The 23,385-nt window shown below is 42.9% G+C and overlaps 3 protein-coding genes across 6 annotated transcripts in view; all 3 read right to left on the reverse strand.

The window, feature by feature from the left end:
• The window catches only part of hipk1b (homeodomain interacting protein kinase 1b), a 28,418-nt gene extending 20,068 nt beyond the window's left edge, over positions 1–8,350 (reverse strand). For all 3 annotated transcript variants that reach the window (XM_061875360.1, XM_061875359.1, XM_061875358.1), the window contains exons 1-2: positions 7,941–8,350; positions 1,566–2,299 (exon numbers count right to left, since the gene is read on the reverse strand). In XM_061875360.1, coding sequence (XP_061731344.1) covers positions 1,566–2,297 — 732 coding nt within the window. In that variant the 5' untranslated portion in view covers positions 2,298–2,299; positions 7,941–8,350. The remainder of the gene's footprint in view (positions 1–1,565; positions 2,300–7,940) is intronic.
• A 412-nt stretch (positions 8,351–8,762) lies between these two features.
• On the reverse strand, positions 8,763–9,353 carry LOC133535599 (forkhead box protein P2-like). Its single transcript, XM_061875556.1, has one exon. It carries the CDS (start codon positions 9,351–9,353, stop codon positions 8,763–8,765), a length of 591 nt encoding a protein of 196 aa, XP_061731540.1.
• Positions 9,354–17,204: 7,851 nt separating this feature from the next.
• The window catches only part of LOC133535490 (calmodulin-binding transcription activator 1-like), a 202,284-nt gene continuing 196,103 nt past the window's right edge, over positions 17,205–23,385 (reverse strand). Inside the window, exons 18-21 of one of the 2 annotated variants that reach the window (XM_061875371.1) lie at positions 20,373–20,518; positions 20,230–20,301; positions 19,445–19,475; positions 17,205–19,164 (exon numbers count right to left, since the gene is read on the reverse strand). In XM_061875371.1, the coding sequence (XP_061731355.1) occupies positions 19,138–19,164; positions 19,445–19,475; positions 20,230–20,301; positions 20,373–20,518 (276 nt within the window). In that variant the 3' untranslated portion in view covers positions 17,205–19,137. Of the gene's footprint in view, positions 19,225–19,444; positions 19,476–20,229; positions 20,302–20,372; positions 20,519–23,385 lie in introns of both variants that reach the window. The other variant, XM_061875370.1, reaches the window with a different exon arrangement.

The raw sequence follows: 23,385 nt of genomic DNA on the forward strand, positions 1-23,385 counted from the left end.
CACATTCGACTTGTTAACAAAAACGTCTCTTTCATAAATAAATAAATATAAATTATATCTATGAATGAGGTCGATCCCCTCAATTTGGTCAATTGAAAAGTAGCTCTCCTGCAGAAAAAGTGTGGGCACCCCTGTATTAGATGGATACAATGTTAATCAATCAATGATAAAAATGTATGCTTTGAGTCTATTAGAAGGCTAAAAATGTGAGGAATTGAATATATATCAGTGTGCAGCTGTTTAAACACTATCACAAAATGCTTCTTTTTTTTTGAGCAACTTAGCTTTGTCGTTTTATCGTTTTGTTGTTATTGCTATTTCAACTGTTTTTTTTTTTGTTTTTTTACACATAAAAAATATACCTGTTTTATTTTGCATGGTTTCTGTCCTTACTTTTAAATGGACAACCGTTTTTAATATTTACTAAAACGTGTTTAACAGGCTAATGAGCGGCATAGAAACAGTATAAATACAGATGTAATAACAAATCAGTCATCTTTGTTTTTAATAAACATGTGCCTAAAAATATCTCAATCGGAATTTTTAAAATGATGGCAAAATTAGAGCCATTGAATATGTGCACACTTTATAATCCTACTAGTGTCTAATGGTTAAGATAGTCGGTTGGGATAACAGATAGAAGGTCCAACTAGAGAAGGAAAAGAGAGGTGGACTACATGGGTAAGTAAGCTGTTATTAAACAGTCTTTTATTCTGAAATTCAACCGGACCTATATTGCTTATGTGGGGTACTTCCTGTCCCGCTCCACCCCATCTGTGCATGCGTATTAGCGGCTGGGCGTGTTGGAGATGGGACAGAGCAGGCAAGCCAGGCAGGACCTAGACTAATGACTAGAGGTGGTCATCTTTGGGCACCATATAGTTACCATTCAAAAGCTACGATTTGATGAAAAACAATTCATGATACATTTTTAATACATGCATGTTGAGGCAGTTTTACATTTACTTTTGTTTCACTAAATAAGCATTTATCACTTGTAACTTAAAACAACTATTCATTTGGAAAAATAAATTGTTCAATTAATTTCCACATTTATTAAATGAATAAAAATGTATGCAAAACAGCACCATAAGTGTAGTTTAGTATAGTAAAGGAATTGGTCGTATCTCTCGCTGCAGTCAGACACATTTTAAAACTGTCTGCATTACTTCATTGACAATAAATTAATTATCGATTCTATTCTATAATCGTCCATGTCCAAATTGCTTTTCCCACCTCTACTAGAGACTAAAGTGTAAGAATATGGGCTGCGCGGCCGTAACACAAGTGTGCTTGGGGGCTTATTTATTTACTCTTTTTGGGATCAACTCACTCCCATGTAAATTGCTTTCTTCCACAACGTACAATGTGTGAGTTTGTCGAGGCAATTTGCATTTAGTGGCCACTTTTCCCTCAAGGGGTCGCTAAAGACATGACCTTGCCCATTTTCTGAACTAAAAAAGCAAAACTATAAAGATATTAAAAAAAGATGTGGTCATTTGAGATCGTAATCCATAGAGGACAATACCATTTAGGTTGGATTCACATATTACGTCATAATTTACCTCAATTTGTCCCTGGCGTGCATATGAAGGATGGTTCTTGAGAATCTTGATAGCCACAATCTCATTGGTACCCCTCTTCCAGCACTTGGCCACTTGGCCAAAGGTGCCCCTCCCTAAGAATTCCAAGACTTCGTAGCTGCAGGTCACCGAGCAGAGGATCTCGTGCTGCACCAGCTGATAGTCGCCTTCGCCGTTGGAGCTACTGCTCTTTGTGGTGGGAGCCGAGTGAGGTATGGACTGACCCGTGCCTCCGCCTCCGCCGCCCGTGCGAGTGGAGTACGTCGCCGCCGGGGCGGACAGCTCCTCCAGAATTTGCACACTGCCACAGCCGCTCCCGCTGCCCTCGTGGGTCTCCTCCATCTTGCGCTTGTGCCCGTGGCGATGTGCTCCCCTGGTTTCCGAGGCCGTCTCCACATGAGCGTAGGAGGAGGACGTGGCATGCTCCGCCACGCGTCGACTGGAGCCTCGAGGAAGACTGCCAGTGCTGTCAGCTGCGCGGACCACCACTTGACCCCGAGACCCGGACGCGGTCGGGGGGAAGACCAGGGACGGTGCAAAGGGGGGCACGGCCATGGCCGGAGTGAAGGTGTATGCAGACTGGCCTGCTAAGGAACTATACGCTTCAGTAGTGGACACATCCCAGACATTGCTCTCCACCTTCAGCTTCTTAACGCGACAAAAGGCACTGGAGGAGATGGAGGGAGGAGAGAAGACTTGCAGCTGAGAAGTCATGGCTGTGAGAGACAGAGAAATAAACATCAACAAACCTGTAATTTATTTACTGCACAACGCTGTTCTAATGCCATCAGATTCTATGTTACACATTAACACTCAATGAGTATTTTAAAGCTACTCTAACTCTATAGTTGTGTTGTATCTGTTTGTGTTATTTATCATTAGGGATGTAACGATACGAAAATTCACTTCCTGATGTCGTATTCCTTGGAGAATAGATTGATCTCTAGGTTTAATGTGCACAACTAAATATCTCAGTAATGTTTGGATTGGAGCATGTATTTGGGATCTGCAAGGAAGGCAGAGTACCTGGAGAACAGGCCTGCTAAACACTGCGTTGATATGACCAACTCATTTTGCACTTTGTCACCAAGTGTCTGGAATATGATTTACATTTTAGATTTAACTGCACTTGAAAAATGTCTCCTACCCTCAAAACGGCCAAACAAAGCATCAAAGAAGACTACAAGCCATGGTGGATGCTAGATAATGACTGGTTTTTACTCTTGCTGCGCCATCTTGTTTTTCAGCAAAGTACCACCTAATTATTTATTTGCATTAAGATAGAGATCAGAGATGTGCTGATTGATCGGCAGAAAAGTCGGTGATCGTCATCGCTGATAAATGCTTTTTAATATTTTATTACATACGCAGATGGCCTCTGTCTGCTACCAGTTATTTTTAGTACCCCGACTGACAAGCATCCAGTGTCTCCATAACCAGTGTGGAGCCGCTCCCCTAAACTAATAATAATCCCCTCCATTAGTATCGTAAGTATCACTATCACTGGAAGATGAGCCTTACTTAACGTGTAACACAGCGAGCACAAGCAAGGAGCAGGTATGCTACTAGCAAAGCAAGAAATAAGTGATTAGTTAACTTGAAGATGGAACAGCAGAAAGTAGGCAGATATTAACAAGTAGATGAATAAAAGTCTGGGGAGAAGATGTGAGCATTGTCACAGTCGTGTGACAGAGACATGTAAAGAGGGCGGATCCATCCATTCATTGGTGGTGTCGATACCAAAGCTAGTGACAATATAAGATTGACACTAGATTGATTAAATCAATATTCTTTATTTTTGTAAGAATATTTATAGTTTTTTTTGCCAAACTCGGGGAATGAAGACAAATGAACTTTGAGGACAAACAAAGGATTTTAATGAGTAGTAAATGGTAGTGATTGATTTTATTTAATGATTGTGTTCGACCGACTTAGTTTTGCTCCAAAAAGTATAATGTGTTGAAATTGTTAAAACTGTCAATAATTTACAGTTAATACATGACGGGTATTGTTATTGGCAGCATTAAACCATGATGGGAAATACAAATGAATACTGGCCTATATAAATACATTTTGATTGATTTCATTTTTTTGTATTTCTTAAAATATTGTTTCTGTTGTATTTTTACATTCTCTCCTTGTTAAAATGAACCTGACATGACCATTCTGGAGTGTGTCTAGGGTTGTAAGGAGGTATACATACAAACTCAGCGGGGATCAAATAATACATCATAACTAAATCCCATGTACCCTTGAGTTCTGTCAATCCCCCCCAGGGCTACTAGTACCCCCAACCAATAACCAGTGTTGTAGTTCCTTCTTGTTTAAGAGCAAGTGAATGTAGATTTGCCGCACTTGATCGTGCAACAAGTAATCTATTCATTTATATCTGCACCTTATTGCTCTTTTATCCTGCACTACAACATGCTAATGCAACACATTTCCTTTTATTGTCATTCAAATTTGAACTTTACAGCACAGATAAGAAGGAAATGTTGCATTAGCTGGTTGAAGTGCAGGATAAAAGAGCAATAAGGTGCAGATATAAATAAATAGATTACTGTACTGTTTGCATCCACGTTTATGGATGTTTGTTATATTGTCTTTATATTCCTGCAAGTTAATCCGCTAACTTTTTGCAACTTAACGCCAAAAAAACGGAAATGCTGATTATCGGTCCTGCTAGACACCGACCTCTATTTAATAATACAACTCTAACATTTGACAACCAAATAATAAAACAAGGTGACTCGGTAAAAAATCTGGGTATTATCTTTGACCCAACTCTCTCCTTTGAGTCACACATTAAAAGCGTTACTAAAACGGCCTTCTTTCATCTCCGTAATATCGCTAAAATTTGCTCCATTTTGTCCACTAAAGACGCCGAGATCATTATCCATGCGTTTGTTACGTCTCGTCTCGATTACTGTAACGTATTATTTTCGGGTCTCCCCATGTCTAGCATTAAAAGATTACAGTTGGTACAAAATGCGGCTGCTAGACTTTTGACAAGAACAAGAAAGTTTGATCATATTACGCCTGTACTGGCTAACCTGCACTGGCTTCCTGTGCACTTAAGATGCGACTTTAAGGTTTTACTACTTACGTATAAAATACTACACGGTCTAGCTCCAGCCTATCTTGCCGATTGTATTGTACCATATGTCCCGGCAAGAAATCTGCCTTCAAAAGACTCCGGCTTATTAGTGATTCCTAGAGCTCTTCCCGGGGGATCCCGAGGCGTTCCCAGGCCAGCCGGGAGACATAGTCTTCCAAACGTGTCCTGGGTCTTCCTCGTGGCCTCCTACCGGTTGGACGTGCCCTAAACACCTCCCTAGGGAGGCGTTTGGGTGGCATCCTGACCAGATGCCCGAACCACCTCATCTGGCTCCTCTCGATGTGGAGGAGCAGCGGCTTTACTTTGAGTTCCTCCCGGATGGCAGAGCTTCTCACCCTATCTCTAAGGGAGAGCCCCGCCACACGGCGGAGGAAACTCATTTCGGCCGCTTGTACCCGTGATCTTATCCTTTCGGTCATGACCCAAAGCTCATGACCATAGGTGAGGATGGGAACGTAGATCGACCGGTAAATTGAGAGCTTTGCCTTCCGGCTCAGCTCCTTATTCACCACAACGGATCGGTACAACGTCCGCATTACTGAAGACGCCGCACCGATCCGCCTGTCGATCTCACGATCCACTCTTCCCTCACTCGTGAACAAGACTCCTAGGTACTTGAACTCCTCCACTTGGGGCAGGGTCTCCTCCCCAACCCGGAAATGGCATTCCACTCTTTTCCGGGCGAGAACCATGGACTCTGACCTGGAGGTGCCTATTCTCATTCCGGTCGCTTCACACTCGGCTGCGAACTGATCCAGTGAGAGCTGAAGATCCCAGTCAGATGAAGCCATCAGGACCACATCATCTGCAAAAAGCAGAGACCTAATCCTGCGGTCACAAAACCGGAACGCCTCAACGCCTTGACTGCGCCTAGAAATTCTGTCCATAAAAGTTATGAACAGAATCGGTGACAAAGGACAGCCTTGGCGGAGTCCAACCTTCACTGGAAATGTGTTCGACTTACTGCCGGCAATACGGACCAAGCTCTGACACTGATCGTACAGGGAGTGGACCGCCACAATAAGACCGTCCGGTACCCCATACTCTCTGAGCACTCCCCACAGGACTTCCCGAGGGACACGGTCGAATGCCTTCTCCAAGTCCACAAAGCACATGTAGACTGGTTGGGCAAACTCCCATGCACCCTCAAGAACCACAGTTCCACGACAAGGACGAAAACCACACTGTTCCTCCTGAATCCGAGGTTCGACTATCCGGCGTAGCCTCCTCCCCAGTACACCTGAATAAACCTTACCGGGAAGGCTGAGGAGTGTGATCCCACGATAGTTGGAACACACCCTCCGGTCCCCCTTCTTAAAGAGAGGAACCACCACCCCGGTCTGCCAATCCAGATGCCAATACAAAGACTTGGTTTATATTATTGTATATACTAGGTCATAAAATCAGTGTCAGTTGAGTCTGTCCATAGGTTGCCTGTAGGGATGTTTAAAGGCCTACTGAAAGCCACTACTAGCCACCACGCAGTCTGATAGTTTATATATCAATGATGAAATATTAACATTGCAACACATGCCAATACGCCCTTTTTAGTTTACCAAATTGCAATTTAAAATTTCCCGCAAAGTGTCCTGTTACAAACGTCGCATATGACGACGCGTGCGTTTGACGTCTAGGGTTGTAGCGGACATTTTTTTTCCAGTCCGATCCAAGCTATAAGTAGTCTGCTTTAGTCGCATAATTACACAGTATTCTGGACATCTGTGTTGCTGAATCTTTTGCAATTTGTTCAATTAATAATGGAGACGTCAAAGTAGAAAGATGGAGGTGGAAAGCGGTGTATTGCAGCTGCCTTTAGCAATACAAACACAGCCGGTGTTTCGTTGTTTAAAATTACGAAGGTGAAGCTTTACTATGGAACAGAGCGGCCAAGCGAACATGGTTACCGAACACATGTCAACCGGGCAGGTTTCAGCGAGAAAATTGTGGTAATAAGTCGGCTTTTACCGTAGTTATGAGCGGAGATTGCGTCCTCCCGCAGCTGCGTGGCTTCCCTCAGAGACACTGGCGGTCACCACACCAGTGGCCACACCCCTCCGACTTTCAGGTACTATATAATCTCACTAAAACACTAGTAACACAATAAGCAGATAAGGGGTTTTCCCAGAATTATCCTAGTAAATGTGTCTAATAACATCTGAATCGCTCTCACTGCCGTCGCTTTTTGGCTCCGCTGTGAACGGGACTCTCGCTGCTGTGTTGGATCCGCTTCGGACTGGACTCTCGCGACTGTGTTGGATCCATTATGGATTAAACTTTCACAGTATCATGTTAGACCCGCTCGACATCCATTGCTTTCCTCCTCTCCAAGGTTCTCATAGTCATCATTGTCACCGACGTCCCACTGGGTGATAAATGATAAATGGGTTGTACTTGTATAGCGCTTTTTTACCTTCAAGGTACTCAAAGCGCTTTGACACTACTTCCACATTTACCCATTCACACACACATTCACACACTGATGGAGGGAGCTGCCATGCAAGGCGCTAACCAGCACCCATCAGGAGCAAGGGTGAAGTGTCTTGCTCAGGACACAACGGACGTGACGAGGTTGGTTCTAGGTGGGATTTGAACCAGTGACCCTCGGGTTGCGCACGGCCACTCTCCCACTGCGCCACGCCGTCCCGTGTGAGTTTTCCTTGCCCTTATGTGGGCCTACCGAGGATGTCGTAGTGGTTTGTGTTGTGGTTTGTACAGCCCTTTGGGACACTAGTGATTTAGGGCTATATAAGTAAACATTGATTGATTGATTGATTGATTGATTGATTATTATCCTCGCTCAAAGTAATAGGGGAATTGTCGCTTTCTCGGTCCGAATCGCTATCGCTGCAGGTGGCCATGATTGTAAACAATGTTCAGATGTGAGGAGCTCCACAACCCGTGACGTCACGCGCACATCGTCTGCTACTTCCGGTACAGGCAAGGCTTTTTTTATCAGCATCAAAAGTTGAGAACTTTATCGTGGATGTTCTCTACTAAATCCTTTCGGCAAAAATATGGCAATATCGTGAAATGATCAAGTATGACACATAGAATGGACCTGCTATCCCCGTTTAAATAAGAACATCTCATTTCAGTAGGCCTTTAGCGTCCAGCAGATGTCAGTATTTAATGACACAGTTTCGATACAGTTTAGCAATGTGTGGAAACGATACATGGACCCATCACTAGCTGATATATATATATATGTCAGCCCCGGGAAGAAGGAGGATGTCACTCACCTGAAAGGAGGTCCTCGCACAGTTCAACGACGTCTCTCTTGGAGTCCCCGCAGCAGCAGATAGGATGAGCTACCCGCAGATGTGATGAAATATCGGCAGATATGATGAGATATCGGCAGATATGATGAGATATCGGCAGATATGATGAGATACTTGAGGTTGTTCCGCCAGCTAGCAGCGATGCTAAGGCGAGCTAGGCCTGCATTGTGCGTTCAGTCGACAGCCAGACGGGACTTCCCACAAGCAGCGGCCATACGTCGCCTGGCGCCGACAACGAAGCTCCGGCGTGTGGGAAGCAACACATGTGTCGAAGAGAAGGTGGGCTGGATTGAAAGATGAAAGAAGTTGACGCTCAGGCAGAACATTCCAGCTTACACCGGAAAAGGAGCCCAGTCGTTATGTCAGCTGCGATGGCTACGTCATTTCCGGCCATTACCGTAATGGCGGCAGTGACATTGAGCGAGGAGGGGAAATACCCAGTAAAGGTTGAAATATAAGGGAAAACATGTATATGTTATGATTATATATGTATATAAAATTGCCTTGCCTTCACCCCAAAAAATGTAAAATCTAACAACAGGAGATTTTGAGTGCAAGGGCAAACGCATTCACCATGGTTTACGGTAAAATGGATTGACGTCATCGGCTTGCCAGTAATTTTCCTGTCGGCCGCTGCTCCATCGGGGCGGCATGCTGCTGCTCCATCAGGGCGGCCTTTAACCAGTAATTTTCCTGTCGGCCACTGCTCCATCAGGGCGGCCTGCTGCTGCTCCATCAGTCCGGCCTGCTGCTGCTCCATCAGGGCAGCCTGTTGCTGCTCCATCAGGGCGGCCTTTTGCCAGTAATTTTTCTGTCGGCCGCTGCTCCATCAGGGCGGCCTGCTGCTGCTCCATCAGGGCGGCCTGCTGCTGCTCCATCAGGGCGGCCTTTAACCAGTAATTTTCCTGTCGGCCGCTGCTCCATCAGGGCGGCCTGCCGCTGCTCCATCAGGGCGGCTTGCTGCTGCTCCATCAGGGCGGCCTGCTGCTGCTCCATCAGGGCGGCCTGCCGCTGCTCCATCAGGGCGGCTTGCTGCTGCTCCATCAGGGCGGCCTGCTGCTGCTCCATCAGGGCGGCCTGCCGCTGCTCCATCAGGGCGGCCTGCCGCTGCTCCATCAGGGCGGCTTGCTGCTGCTCCATCAGGGCGGCCTGCTGCTGCTCCATCAGGGCGACTTGCTGCTGCTCTATCAGGCCGGCCTGCTGCTCCATCAGGGCGGCCTGCTGCTGCTCCATCAGGGCGGCCTGCCGCTGCTCCATCAGGGCGGCCTGCCGCTGCTCCATCAGGGCGGCCTGCTGCTCCATCAGGGCGGCCTGCTGCTGCTCCATCAAGTTGGCCTGCTGCTGCTCCATCAGGGCGGCCTGCTGCTGCTCCATCAGGGCGGCCTGCTGCTGCTGCTCTAAACCTTCCGTGTGATGTCAAACCTCTGTCCAGTGCAAGTGCAGAGAGGTGCACACTTTCTCCCCTGGGAAATATTACATTTTAATATGTGTCACTTTACAAACCCTATATACTGTACATACATATAACAGTAGAATCAATTATTCTATTGATTGGGTCGGATATAACATTTAAAAAGCAGCTAAAAACTTATGAAGTTAATTTAATGGTGTTTTGTTAGACACAACAAGGTGTTTTCAAATGACACAAGGATTTAGCACTCCAGCATATACAATACTATTTCTACAGTATAAAACTATTTCATGTCAAAGATCATCCCCGAAACACCTGCATGTGTGGAAGTGACAAGACAAACATCTCCTTGCAGTAACATTTACAAAACGACGGAACAAGTGTGACGTCGTTAGCAAAAATGGCCAAATCAGAAAAATAGTCTCTCTTTTTTTTTTTTTTACTGTTATAACAACTGTAAATACGGAACATATGGTTACTTTTTGATTAAAAAAAACAATTATTTATGCATCCTTACGTATATTGATGCAGTTTTACATTCTTTAATGTTGCACCAGATAAGCATTAACACTTTAAAACAGTGCATTTGTAATAAGAACCAGTTTACAATTATTAAATTTATGAAAATGTGTGCAAAATGGGAACATAAGTGCCCTAAATAAAGAAGCTTGTCTCGCTGCAGTCAGACACATTTTACAAGACTTTATTTACAATGAACACATTGATTACCCATAATTGACGTTTACAGTCACCCTTGTGATGCAGCTAAAAATGGATTATGTCCCACGTCTTGCAATGACAGCTATAACCAGTCTGTTGTATTATTCCTGTATGTCCACTTCCCTTCACCAAAACTGTAGAAAAGATGACGGATGAAAGCTTATTACCGATGTCCTCCACATCAAATAATGAATACAAAATCTTGTGGTAAGTACGACAATTCAATGATCATTTAAAACCTTGTAGATATTATACACGTATATTTTGATGACATCTGCCCAGGAAGTTTGGCACTGATGCCCAACATATCAAGCAAAGACGGATTAAAGTGCAAATTTTCTTTTTATTCTGATTTCATTTTACAGCAGAAATTATGTAAAGCATTCAGAGGACATTTTCCACATATAAGGGCAATATTCAAAACACTTTGCATGGCCTCAGCAACAAAAATATTCTCTTCAAAACATCAACAGTTGTGTGATGCTTGTGCATGCAAACCAAAAAGAGAACTTAGGAAGTCAAAGAAGAAAAGAAGAGGAACGATGGAGAAGGATGGAGAAGACGACAGCAGGCAGGGTGGAGGTGAGACCGAGGGAAGACGGAGGAGTGGAGAGGTCAGAGGTTATCTAGAAGGGTCTACCATTCCAGCATGCAATGTCCTGCTTTTTGGCCACGCCCCCTTCTCGGGTGAACACCTGGAAGGTCACACTGTTCATTTCCCGTGTTTACCAGCAACCTCATTTCTGCACAAGTAACCCCGTCTCCGTGATCGCCGTTCCTTCTGAGAATTGACAAGCGCAAGAATGTCACTTTGTGTGTGTGTGTGTGCGTTCTTGAATTTCTACCCTTCTTGAGACAAGGAAAAGTATCTTCCATATGAGGAGGTGATGACATAAATGATGGTCCCAATAACATTGCATCTAATAGACAATGTCTCGTTTGAACCTCTGCTGCTCAAAAGTGAGGGTGGTCCCAAAAAGGAAGCATTTTTCACATTGACTGTGTGTCGCTTTTAAAAGTGCTCCCCCTCTGGTCAACATATGAAATAACAAGTGTGTTTAAAAAAACTGAAATATGCCCTCTTTGGCCGCAATTAATTAAAACAAAAACAAAATCAAATATATATATATATGTCTATAGAGACATACTGTAAAAACGAAGTAAATAATAAAAAATTAAAAAACAATTACAAACAAATAATTCAACAACAAAATATGTACTCAAATTTTTACCTTTTTTATATTTGCATAGTTTGTATATATTTTTAATGTTGTGAATACAAAAAAAGTCTGCGTTACTACTTACGTATAAAATACTACACGGTCTAGCTCCAGCCTATCTTGCCGATTGTATTGTACCATATGTCCCGGCAAGAAATCTGCGTTCAAAAGACTCCGGCTTATTAGTGATTCCTAGAGCCCAAAAAAAGTCTGCGGGCTATAGAGCGTTTTCCGTTCGGGCTCCAGTACTCTGGAATGCCCTCCCGGTAACAGTTCGAGATGCTACCTCAGTAGAAGCATTTAAGTCTCACCTTAAAACTCATCTGTATACTCTAGCCTTTAAATAGACCTCCTTTTTAGACCAGTTGATCTGCCGCTTCTTTCCTTTCTCCTATGTCCCCCCCTCCCTTGTGGAGGGGGTCCGGTCCGATGACCATGGATGAAGCACTGGCTGTCCAGAGTCGAGACCCAGGATGGACCGCTCGTCGGGACCCGGGATGGACCGCTCGCCTGTGTATCGGTTGGGGACATCTGTACGCTGCTGATCCGCCTCCGCTTGAGATGGTCTCCTGTGGACGGGACTCTCGCTGCTGTCTTGGATCCGCTTGAACTGAACTCTCGCGGCTGTGTTGGAGCCACTACGGATTGAACTTTCACAGCATCATGTTAGACCCGCTCGACATCCATTGCTTTCGGTCCCCTAGAGGGGGGTGGGGGGGGGGTTGCCCACATCTGAGGTCCTCTCCAAGGTTTCTCATAGTCAGCATTGTCACTGGCGTCCCACTGGATGTGAATTCTCCCTGCCCACTGGGTGTGAGTTTTCCTTGCCCTTTTGTGGGTTCTTCCGAGGATGTTGTAGTCGTAATGATTTGTGCAGTCCTTTGAGACATTTGTGATTTGGGGCTATATAAATAAACATTGATTGATTGATGTATATATATATATACATACACATACATACATACATATATACATACACATACATACATACATATACATACATACATATATACATACATACATATATGTATATATATATATATACATACATACATATATACACATATATATATACATATATACATACATATATATGTATATATATATATATATATTATATACATATATATGTATATACATACATACATACATATATATACATATATGTATATATATACATACATACATACATATATATGGGGGGGGGGGGGGGGTTGCCCACATCTGAGGTCCTCTCCAAGGTTTCTCATAGTCAGCATTGTCACTGGCGTCCCACTGGATGTGAATTCTCCCTGCCCACTGGGTGTGAGTTTTCCTTGCCCTTTTGTGGGTTCTTCCGAGGATGTTGTAGTCGTAATGATTTGTGCAGTCCTTTGAGACATTTGTGATTTGGGGCTATATAAATAAACATTGATTGATTGATACAAATCTTTATATATCTAGAAAGGCTGATCCTAAAGAGGGAGGCATTTTTCTCTGGTCTCAAGAAGGTAAGAAGAGCAAGAGAGAGTGTGTGTGTGTGTGTGTGTGTGTGTGTGTGTGTGTGTGTGTGTGTGTGAACAATGTAAACGTGATAGAGGAATCAGGGAAATGCACAATTGACACATCTTCCAATTGCAAATGGATGTTTCGCCACACGACCGGGACAGCACTTCTACGTCTTTGCATTCCTCTTGTGCGTTTACGACCTTCAGAAATGACTTACAAAAATATAAAGCTCCGACAGATCACATTCACCGCCTTACAAAATGAGACAAAACGAGCGGAGTATTGTTGTGTTAGCGTCGTGTTAGCGTTGTGTTATCGACACTCCACATATCGTCTCCCTGTTCTTTGACCCTGAGTAAAATCTAAGGGAGAGATTGGACTGTTCCCAAAGACATGAGCACAGAGAGAAAGACTGTGGCCTTCTTACGTGTCGGACTGTGTGCAGTCGTGCGTGTGTGTGTGTGTGTGTGTGAGAGCTAGACGGGAGACAGAGAGAGAATGGAAAACATTATTTTCTGTAAAACCAGCGCCTTCTAATTTCATGTTACTGCTACGGGAACACTTGACACAGGAAGTCCTGCCACACATGTTTTCGGTGGTGAGACCGCAAGACCGCCTGCGCCCATGCACACCTCCAACAAATAAGTGCGGGTGCGGACCAGCTCTACCACTCTGAACACACCATCCGGAGGACACACGGTAGACATTTCCTGATATTTAGTCGCTGAGCAGGCACTTCCTAAGCGGAGCTTCCCAGAATCCTCCAGCACACGATGGCAGTGATGAGGGGAAGTAGATGGAAGTGATGGGTGGAGGGCGTCCTGCCGGTGAGGATGTAGGAACTAAAGGTAGTATGTTGCTGAAGCACGACCACGCTATGATAGAACGTAGCACCCTTTTTTTTTTTCTCCTCATTTTTCAAGCCTTTGTGGTGAGCATCTGTCCTGGTTTGGATCCTTGCATGGTCCAACTACAGTCCAGCGAGGACTACACTGTGCTGATATCTGTCCGCCCCACCTCGACTTTTACAGCGTTCCTAATAGTTGGCACTACTGGCAAAAGGTGTTGGATTTTTGCGAGCCAAAGAACAAAAGCACATGATAATGTTTTGCTAACTTTGTTTTCCCACTTACTTCATTCTAACGTTTGTTTTTGTTTTTTTTCTTCTTCATTTGCATGCTTGAACCAAAAGTTCTTTTCCGTAACACTTATACTGGATACTCTGAAGGTGAAGCCGCTTCAAATCCTCTCACATCTTCTTTTTGCTGTTTCTTAAATATCATGCACATGACTGACTTTGTCATATCTACATTATTTACAGGGTCTCTACCTTAAGTTCTCATTATGGGAGTAAAATAATTTATCATCTTAAATACAGTCCTCTTATGAAAAAGTTTCAGGGTCCTCGTATCCCCTTACCTCGTCATTTTATATACAGGAATATGCAATAGTCCAAAATATGGATTTGATTGCCCACACGGGCTCATATGGGGATCTGTCCTGTACAGAGCGAGCATAGAGACCTCTCAGAGTCGGGAAGAAGTCAAGGCAATGTTACTGTGTGTGACTCTCTCCTCAAAACCACAGTTAGGATCTCCAGGTTCACGCAAAGAACAAACTAACAGAGACGAGTAACCACCGCAACATGTCATATTTGAGCACACAAGGGGGGCGGGGCGGGGGCTGGGCGTGACCGCTCTCCGGCCCGAAAGGGGAACTGCACTTTTTGGGGAACTTAATGGTCCGTCTTTCACAATGGTAAACAGAGACAAGACATGCTTTTGTTGTGATGCATTCCCACTAAATACTGCTTCTAATGGAGGCGGCCAAGGGTCCTCTACTCCGCCCAGAAGTCTCTCCTAAAACATTCCAGGAGCGCCGACAATAATTGACATTTCCTGACTTGAATATTAGCTGAGTATCATTAGCAATGTTGTTATTATGAGCGCTAACGCAGACAAACTATTTTTGAGCCAGCAGGCGCAAGACATTGATACAACGATGATTGTTCGTACACGCCCTCTGAAACCCACCTGGAGACAACCTTGCCTAATAGTTGTCTTTGTAAACTGAGACAACCTTAGCGCCCAACGTTAGATCCACGTTGTTGGTTGGGAAACGACCGCGTTTCAATGTCAAATCAACGTCACAACATGACATTGATTAAACGTCGTTAAAAAGTATGTTTGTGGAGGAGGGCGTGGTCGGCGCGCCTCCTGCAGGAATGGGGTGTGTATAGCCAACCTTCAAGCCAGCAACAGGTGAGTGGATTGCCCAGCTGGGACTGGTTATCTAATCACATGTCGCCTTTATCAGCAACAGCCGGGCCGAGACACAAGTTGTTTTGAGTTGGAGCCAGAGAGACTCTCTCTGGCTCCAACTCCAACAACTCGTGCCTGGGCCCGGCTGCTGCTAATAAAGGTCCCAGCTGGGCAATCCACTCACCTGTCGCTGGCTTCAAGGCCGGCCATACACAACCCATTTCTGAAGGAGGCGCGCCGACTACGCCCTCCTCCAAAATGTTGTTTCAACGTTGTATTTGTGTTGTAGAATATCGGTTGGGAAATGAGCACATTTCAATGTCAAATCAACGTCACAACCCGACGTTGATTAAACGTCGTCAGAAAGCATGTTGTTTCAACCTTGTATTTGTGCTACTCAGCGTCAGGACCTGATTCAACAAGTTGTCAACGTTGTTTCAATGTCTTGTGCCTGCTGGGGTAACTTTTGACTAAAAATGTTGGTCTTAGTTATCCTCAGCAGTGTTAAATTCCACAGCACTTTTTAATCATAGTCATAGTCTTCTGACAAAAACGTATTTTAGTTTGTCATATTTTAGTCATCTAAATTGATTCCGTTTTAGTCGACTACATTTCTCAACATTTCAGTGAACCACAGTAACAGTACGTTTTGTCGACTAAAATATAAAGTCTAAAAGATATTTGAAGTGGTCTTGAAAATACATTTATTAAGGTTATCTTAAAATGTAAATCCACAACAGGACCAGTTTTAGGCACTGTCGTGGTGCCATGTTGACATCATGGGCTGGTGAGCTGCTCACTCACCTCGGAGCTCTTGAAAGTTTATAAATAATGCCTCTCACCTGGATAGTAGAAGGATGAGGACATTGAAGGAATAAATTACATCAAATGTTTGGGTGTAAAAATTGATGATGAAATGAACTTGAAATAAAAATATACAACAAAAGGTGGCATGAAATATTTCAAAAAGGAATAACATATGTATTGGACCAAAAATCACTCTATATTCTCTACTGCTTGGTAGTGTTAGAGTTATTGTAACTTGGAACGTACGCTTCAGTCGCTAACCCTGTTGCCAAAGTGGTCACAATGTTGGATATGGACAACATTCAATTTATTTATTCAGTCAAAAATAGCAAAAGTCAACGTCATTGTGAATTTGCAAACAGTTAAAATGATGCAAAAAGCAAACTATAACCTGCTAGCCAAGAATGTAAGATCAACTGAAGAAGAGAAATATAATCTTAGTTGTAATTTAACACATTTGTATGCACGTGCAACACTTAAAACCTTCAGTATATCAGTATGTGCAATTAAATGATGGAATAAAGAGGTCAAACAATGTACTAATATAATCCACAACAATTAAAGGATAAACATTTTGAATTTACTGATCATCCTATTTATTTTTATTGAAATACGACTTACTTCACTATTTATTTATTTATTTTTTCAGAATGTTATTTATGGAGTGTGAACAAATTGAGAACAGGAAGTGAACTAAAGTTTTAGCAACTATTATGTAAAATAAAAGACGAAGGATTAAATGAGCTCTGCTTCTTCCTACTTCTTTTCCAACATTTTGAATTGAGAAACTAGAAATTGTGATGTATCATGTTGTATGCATGCGTGTGTGATGTATCATGTTGTATGCATGCTTGTGTGATGTATCATGTTGTATGCATGCATGTGTGATGTATCAAGTTGTACGCATGCATGTGTGATGTATCATGTTGTATGCATGCATGTGTGATGTATCATGTTGTATGCATGCATGTGTGATGTATCATGTTGTATGCATGCATGTGTGATGTATCATGTTGTATGCATGCATGTGTGATGTATCATGTTGTATGCATGCATGTGTGATGTATCATGTTGTATGCATGCATGTGTGATGTATCATGTTGTATGCATGCATGTGTGATGTATCATGTTGTATGCATGCATGTGTGATGTATCATGTTGTATGCATGCATGTGTGATGTATCATGTTGTATGCATGCATGTGTGATGTATCATGTTGAATGCATGCATGTGTGATTTATCATGTTGTATGCATGCACGTGTGATGTATCATGTTGTATGCATGCATGTGTGATGTATCATGTTGTATGCATGCATGTGTGATGTATCATGTTGTATGCATGCATGTGATGTATCATGTTGTATGTATGCATGTGTGATGTATCATGTTGTATGCATGCTGTAACTAAACCCAAACCATAAACCATCATCCAACCAGTTGGTCAACTTTGGCATCCAATTTATACCCCCCCAATGGCAAAAAAAGACCCGAAAAGACGCTTGGTTCCACGCAATTTTTTTCCTCACGAGTCATTCTTCATCTAAACAGTAATACCCCAGTGAGAGCAGACATTGTACAGTAAGTGATTGCCGTGTGGACCTTTGGGCACCACATGATTCGATTCAGGGTCTTGGGGGTAACGATTAGATTTAGAATAAATTCTCGAGCCAAAACGATTCCCGATTCAACATCAGTATGTTTTAATAACATCGGAGGCCAGTTCTATGATGAACTACAGTCCTGGATGAACGAGATAAACAGCTGTGATACATTTCTACATTACTTTAATGAAAACTGGTTTTGTTTAATCAAATTCTAGCCAGACATTTAATAAAGTCAAATACAAATAAGACAACAAGAGAAGTATTTTTTGTAAAGTAAATGTGTACAGTGGATATAGATCATCTACAGCAACTATATGATTTGTCTGAGTGGCTGCAGAGGACAGATGAAATAAAAAAAATAATAAATAAAATCGATTTTCAAAAAATTGTTATAAATAAGAATCACAATTAATCAGATTTTTTTTTGGACACCCGCAGTAGGTGATGTTTTCTGATGTTTGTTGTCTCTCCTGAAGTATGCTTAAATTGAATGTGCCGCCGTATGCTTAAAACGATCAAAATAGGTAAACATTACGAACATGCCTGTTACTATCCATATATACTTACTATACATACTGTATATACTTACACCACAGCATGTGTATGGAGGGTTTTTTTTTAGAGCGCTTTATAGGTAGAATAGAGCATCGTGAGCATTTATTTGCTGGTTGCAATGCGTCCATAAAAAGTCTCCCACTAAGATTGTGAATGATGGGCAAAATTCCTCCAAAAAAGTGCAGTTCCCCTCGAATCAGTCTTGAGCCGATGGATAATTAATCGGACCCTTAAATAAATAAACCTTTTTTTTTTTTCTTTGAAAAGAAAAGCACCCAAATGTTTGTACACAGTTCACATTACGCAGGGCGGGAGGAGAGAGGAGAGAGGAGAGAGGAGAAAGAGGAGAGAGAAGAGAGGAGGAAGAGGAGAGAGGAGAGAGGAGAAAGAGGAGAGAGGAGAAAGAGGAGAGACACCAGCACACCACAAAAGAAACACACCAAAGCCAGCATGCAGGAGCATGCAGGAACACACACACACACACACACACACACACACACACACACACACACACACACACACACACACACGCACTCACACACACACACGCACACACACACACACACACGCCAGGCTGGCCAAGGGACAAATGAAGTCAGACCCCTCCTACATTCAAGTGGCTCCTCCCCTTTGATCAGGTGACAGGTGGTGATGATGAGTTGTCACGAGCGTCTCGGGGATGAAAGCCAAATAAAAGGAGGGACATCTTGCATGCAAATGCAACAGAGAAGTGACTTCTTCTTCTTCTTCTTGTGTGACGGGGCATTGTTTGGATGTTTGCATGGGCTTGGCCAGCCGGGTCTCCTGCGTACCCATGAAGAGTGCAAAGAATGCCATGAGGTTAATGTGACGGCCTCCCGGGTGGCTGTGGGCGGAGCCAGATGCCCGGGGGCCGGCCGTGGTCAGTCTGAGCTGCCGTGATGGACGCCTCCTCTTTCTTTTCTCCCCGCTCAGGAGAAGGCGGGAGGCGGGGCAAGGAGGCGGCGACGAGGATGTCGGGGACGGGAAGGAGCAAAGTTTGGAGAGGATGAAGGAGCGAGGCCACGGCTCACAGGCTGAGCGGGTGGTGGGCGGGGCCTGGCGTCGGGCTCTCAGGACCCCTTTTCTGCTCTCTGACCCTGTCGAGACACACAGCGGGCACACCTTGTCTTGTCTGCTGCCAAATAAAGATGTCTGCCCTGCAGGCACAAACACCAGCAAAACATGTTTTCTCCGTCATGCCCCCAGGAAGAGCGTGCGCACCAGTGCTCCTCAGTCGCTCATGCACCAGTAGAAGCATCATTCTGCAGGCCTCCAGCACACAAGGAGACTCAGCCAGGGCTCCTCTCCTCCCAAACATGCAAACATCCGCCCAGAGGAGAGAGAGAGCGGGGGACACACACACACGCACACACTCACCCGCTTCAGGGGCCGAGGGTCCATCAAGGGGCTTCGCAGGAACGGTAGAACAACAGCAGCTATTAGCTTAGCGCCAGTCATGTGTCATTTATTGCCACATGATTGGTGCAAATAAACCCACACAAATGTCTCTTTTTCAGTCTATCTAAAAACATGTTAGGGAAAAAAACAGCCAAACTTGGAAAAAGCTGACATTTTTTAATTAATAATAATATACTTAGTTTTGTCTTCAAATACATATCAGATCTGATTTTTAGCATTTTCTTTAAAAAAATAAATAAAATCAAAGTGTGCCCCCACCTCACTTTTCAGTTTGCACCCTGATCTAAAATAGCACACGCATTCCAAATAAGAATTAAATATACTTCAAATAGAAACAAAGTTCCGTTGGTTAATCAAATAAATACAATTACTGAACAACTACAACTACCTAATAAAAACGGTTTAATTTGTAACTGAATATTAATACTTTTTGTTCAGGCAGAATTGTATGACACACTATTTTATGCACTTTAACAATCTTTTATTATAAACTTACATGGGGAAAAAATATATGGGAAAAAACTTTTAAATGTTCTGATTAATAATTCATAAAAATATCCTTAGTTTTGTCTTTGAATACAGATATCTGTTTTTAGAATTGTATTTAATATATATATATACAGTCTATATAAATATATATATATATATATACATGTATATATATATATATATATATATATATGTGTGTGTTGGGGTGTGTTCCTGCATGTGTGCACACCTGCAGGGACGACTTCATGGCTCACCTGTGGCGACATCGGAGCAGGAACCTCAGTATCTTGCGTGCAGCCTGGTTCTGCTTTTTAGTTAGAAGGTCTCTGTGGGCGGAGCAACAGGTGTGTAAGGAAGGGTGCTCAAGCATTGTGACAGGTGTGTGTTTGCAGAATACCTGAGGGAGTGTCTGTAGGAGCGGTAATATTGCTGGATGAGGACTGCTGCTCTGCGACTCTGTTGGAACTTCCTCTGTTCGTGAAAACTCCGAAAACGACTCTGGATCAGGATGGCTGCCAGGGTCATCCTCTTATAAAGTGCATACTGGGGAATACATCAAGTCTTTATTCAACATTATAAAGTGCATACTGGGGAATACATCAAGTCTTTATTCAACATTATAAAGAGCATACTAGGGAAGGTCATGAATATAATATATCTAATACATCTATTAGATATCAGGTTAGGATATCTATTAGATATCCTTTGTCCTCCAACCTCCAAGCAGAAAAGCTACGAACAATGGGAGACCGGGCTTTCTGCTCCGCCGCTCCCAGTCTGTGGAGCGCTCATCCTGACCACCTGAGGGCACCACAGACTGTGGATGCAATAAAAAAAGGCTTAAAACGCTTATTTAAAAAAAAAACTGTTTTTTAGATTTATGCATGCTAGTTCTGACTGATGGATAGATGAATAGATTAGGCAGTTCTAGTTTTTATTTTTATTTATTTTATTATCTTTTTATTTATTGTAATACACTGTAGCACTTTGAGGTTGTTTGCTCAATGTAAAGTGCTTTTTCCAAATAAAATCTAATATATATAATACATGTTGAAGAAGGGTCTTAACAAGCATGCTATGGAATGCTTGCAACCTAACAGCCAATTGTAGCATTTTTTTTTTAGCTCCGTATGTGTCCAAAGAAAGCAATGGACATGTCATGTGTGCTTTAAAACGTCGAGGGAGTATCCACAGCGTTGTGGACACTGTCTTCTCCCACTCTCTTCCGCTGCATGGTAAGAAATGCACGGGCAAAGTAAAGCAGCTTTTGTCGCTTTCTTCTTAAACGTTGCGGCAACCTTGAAGTGAAGCAGTTTTGTGTGAGTGCACCACAGTGCTAGTGACCGAGGTGTGCAAAATAGTCAGTTCAGCCCGTTGTTGCTTTGGCTGTTATTAAATAAAAAGTGAAAAGTGCAATATAAATTAAACAATATATATTATTAAAAAAAAGTAATACGATGCTTTTATTATTTTTCCCAGTTTTTGTTGTTATCCATTACACGTTTGTTTTGCTTACTCTTTCCTTACGGAAGTGTTGTGTCTTTCTTAATTACTCTTTGAAAATCATTTCTATGTCCATATTTGGAAAACAATGATAAATACACGTATGTTGTGATTGGATGTACCGTATCGTTGTTCAAATGAAGTTAGAAACCAGAGCTGCTGTGATTGGTCAGCTTGTTAGGAGGCTTCACAGCAGTGATGTGAGATACCAGCGACTTTCTTACCAAGTACAACTTATCCACCGATACTTTCTGCAAATATACCTTTCTAGTCTGCTGGAATTTAAAATCTGTGCATTTTGAAATAAAAACATTGAGCTAAAAAACAACGGTCAAAATGTAAGAAAAAAGCTGAAATGTTAAACTAATAATAAAAAATTACATGTTTTTTTAGCTTCTTTGTTCATATATTCTCTTCAGGGGCCCAAGCTTTGACTGTTTTTTTTCCTTTTCTCCCCCTCCCCCATTGTTTACCTCTATCTCATCTTTTTTGTAAAGGGGCACCTGAAGTTGTCAGACCCATCAGCAATCCTGTTCTGTCTCCCTGTAATGTTTGATCCTTTTCTGTCTCCCTGTAATGTTTGATCCTGTTCTGTCTCCCTGTAAGTTTGACCCTGTTCTGTCTCCCTGTAAGTTTGACCCTGTTCTGTCTCCCTGTAAGTTTGACCCTGTTCTGTCTCCCTGTAATGTTTGATCCTTTTCTGTCTCCCTGTAATGTTTGATCCTGTTCTGTCTCCCTGTAAGTTTGATCCTGTTCTGTCTCCCTGTAATGTTTGATCCTGTTCTGTCTCCCTGTAATGTTTGGTCATGTTCTGTCTCCCTGTAAGTTTGATCCTGTTCTGTCGCCCTGTAATGTTTGATCCTTTTCTGTCCCCCTGTAATGTTTGATCCTGTTCTGTCTTCCTGTAATGTTTGATCCTGTTCTGTCTTCCTGTAATGTTTGATCCTGTTCTGTCTCCCAGTAATGTTTGATCCTGTTCTGTCTCCCTGTAATGTTTGATCCTGTTCTGTCTCCCTGTAATGTTTGATCCTTTTCAGTCTCCCTGTAATGTTTGATCCTGTTCTGTCTCCTTGTAATGTTTGATCCTGTTCTGTCTCCCTGTAATGTTTGATCCTGTTCTGTCTCCCTGTAATGTTTGATCCTGTTCTGTCTTCCTGTAATGTTTGATCCTGTTCTGTCTCCCAGTAATGTTTGATCCTGTTCTGTCTCCCTGTAATGTTTGATCCTGTTCTGTCTCCCTGTAATGTTTGATCCTTTTCTGTCTCCCTGTAATGTTTGATCCTGTTCTGTCTCCTTGTAATGTTTGATCCTGTTCTGTCTCCCTGTAATGTTTGATCCTGTTGTGTCTCCCTGTAATGTTTGATCCTGTTCTGTCTCCCTGTAATGTTTGATCCTGTTCTGTCTCCCTGTAATGTTTGATCCTGTTCTGTCTCCCTGTAAGTTTGATCCTGTTCTGTCTCCCTGTAATGTTTGATCCTGTTCTGTCTCCCTGTAATGTTTGATCGTGTTCTGTCTCCCTGTAAGTTTGATCCTGTTCTGTCGCCCTGTAATGTTTGATCCTGTTCTGTCGCCCTGTAATGTTTGATCCTGTTCTGTCGCCCTGTAATGTTTGATCCTGTTCTGTCTTCCTGTAAGTTTGATCCTGTTCTGTCTCCCTGTAATGTTTGATCCTGTTCTGTCTCCCTGTAAGTTTGATCCTGTTCTGTCTCCCTGTAATGTTTGATCCTGTTCTGTCTCCCTGTAATGTTTGATCCTGTTCTGTCTCCCTGTAAGTTTGATCCTTTTCTGTCTCCCTGTAATGTTTGATCCTGTTCTGTCTCCCTGTAATGTTTGATCCTGTTCTGTCTCCCTGTAAGTTTGATCCTTTTCTGTCTCCCTGTAATGTTTGTCTGATCTTGAATGGGATT

This window comes from Nerophis ophidion, linkage group LG16 (genome assembly GCF_033978795.1).
Source record: "Nerophis ophidion isolate RoL-2023_Sa linkage group LG16, RoL_Noph_v1.0, whole genome shotgun sequence".
Taxonomy (NCBI): domain Eukaryota; kingdom Metazoa; phylum Chordata; class Actinopteri; order Syngnathiformes; family Syngnathidae; genus Nerophis; species Nerophis ophidion.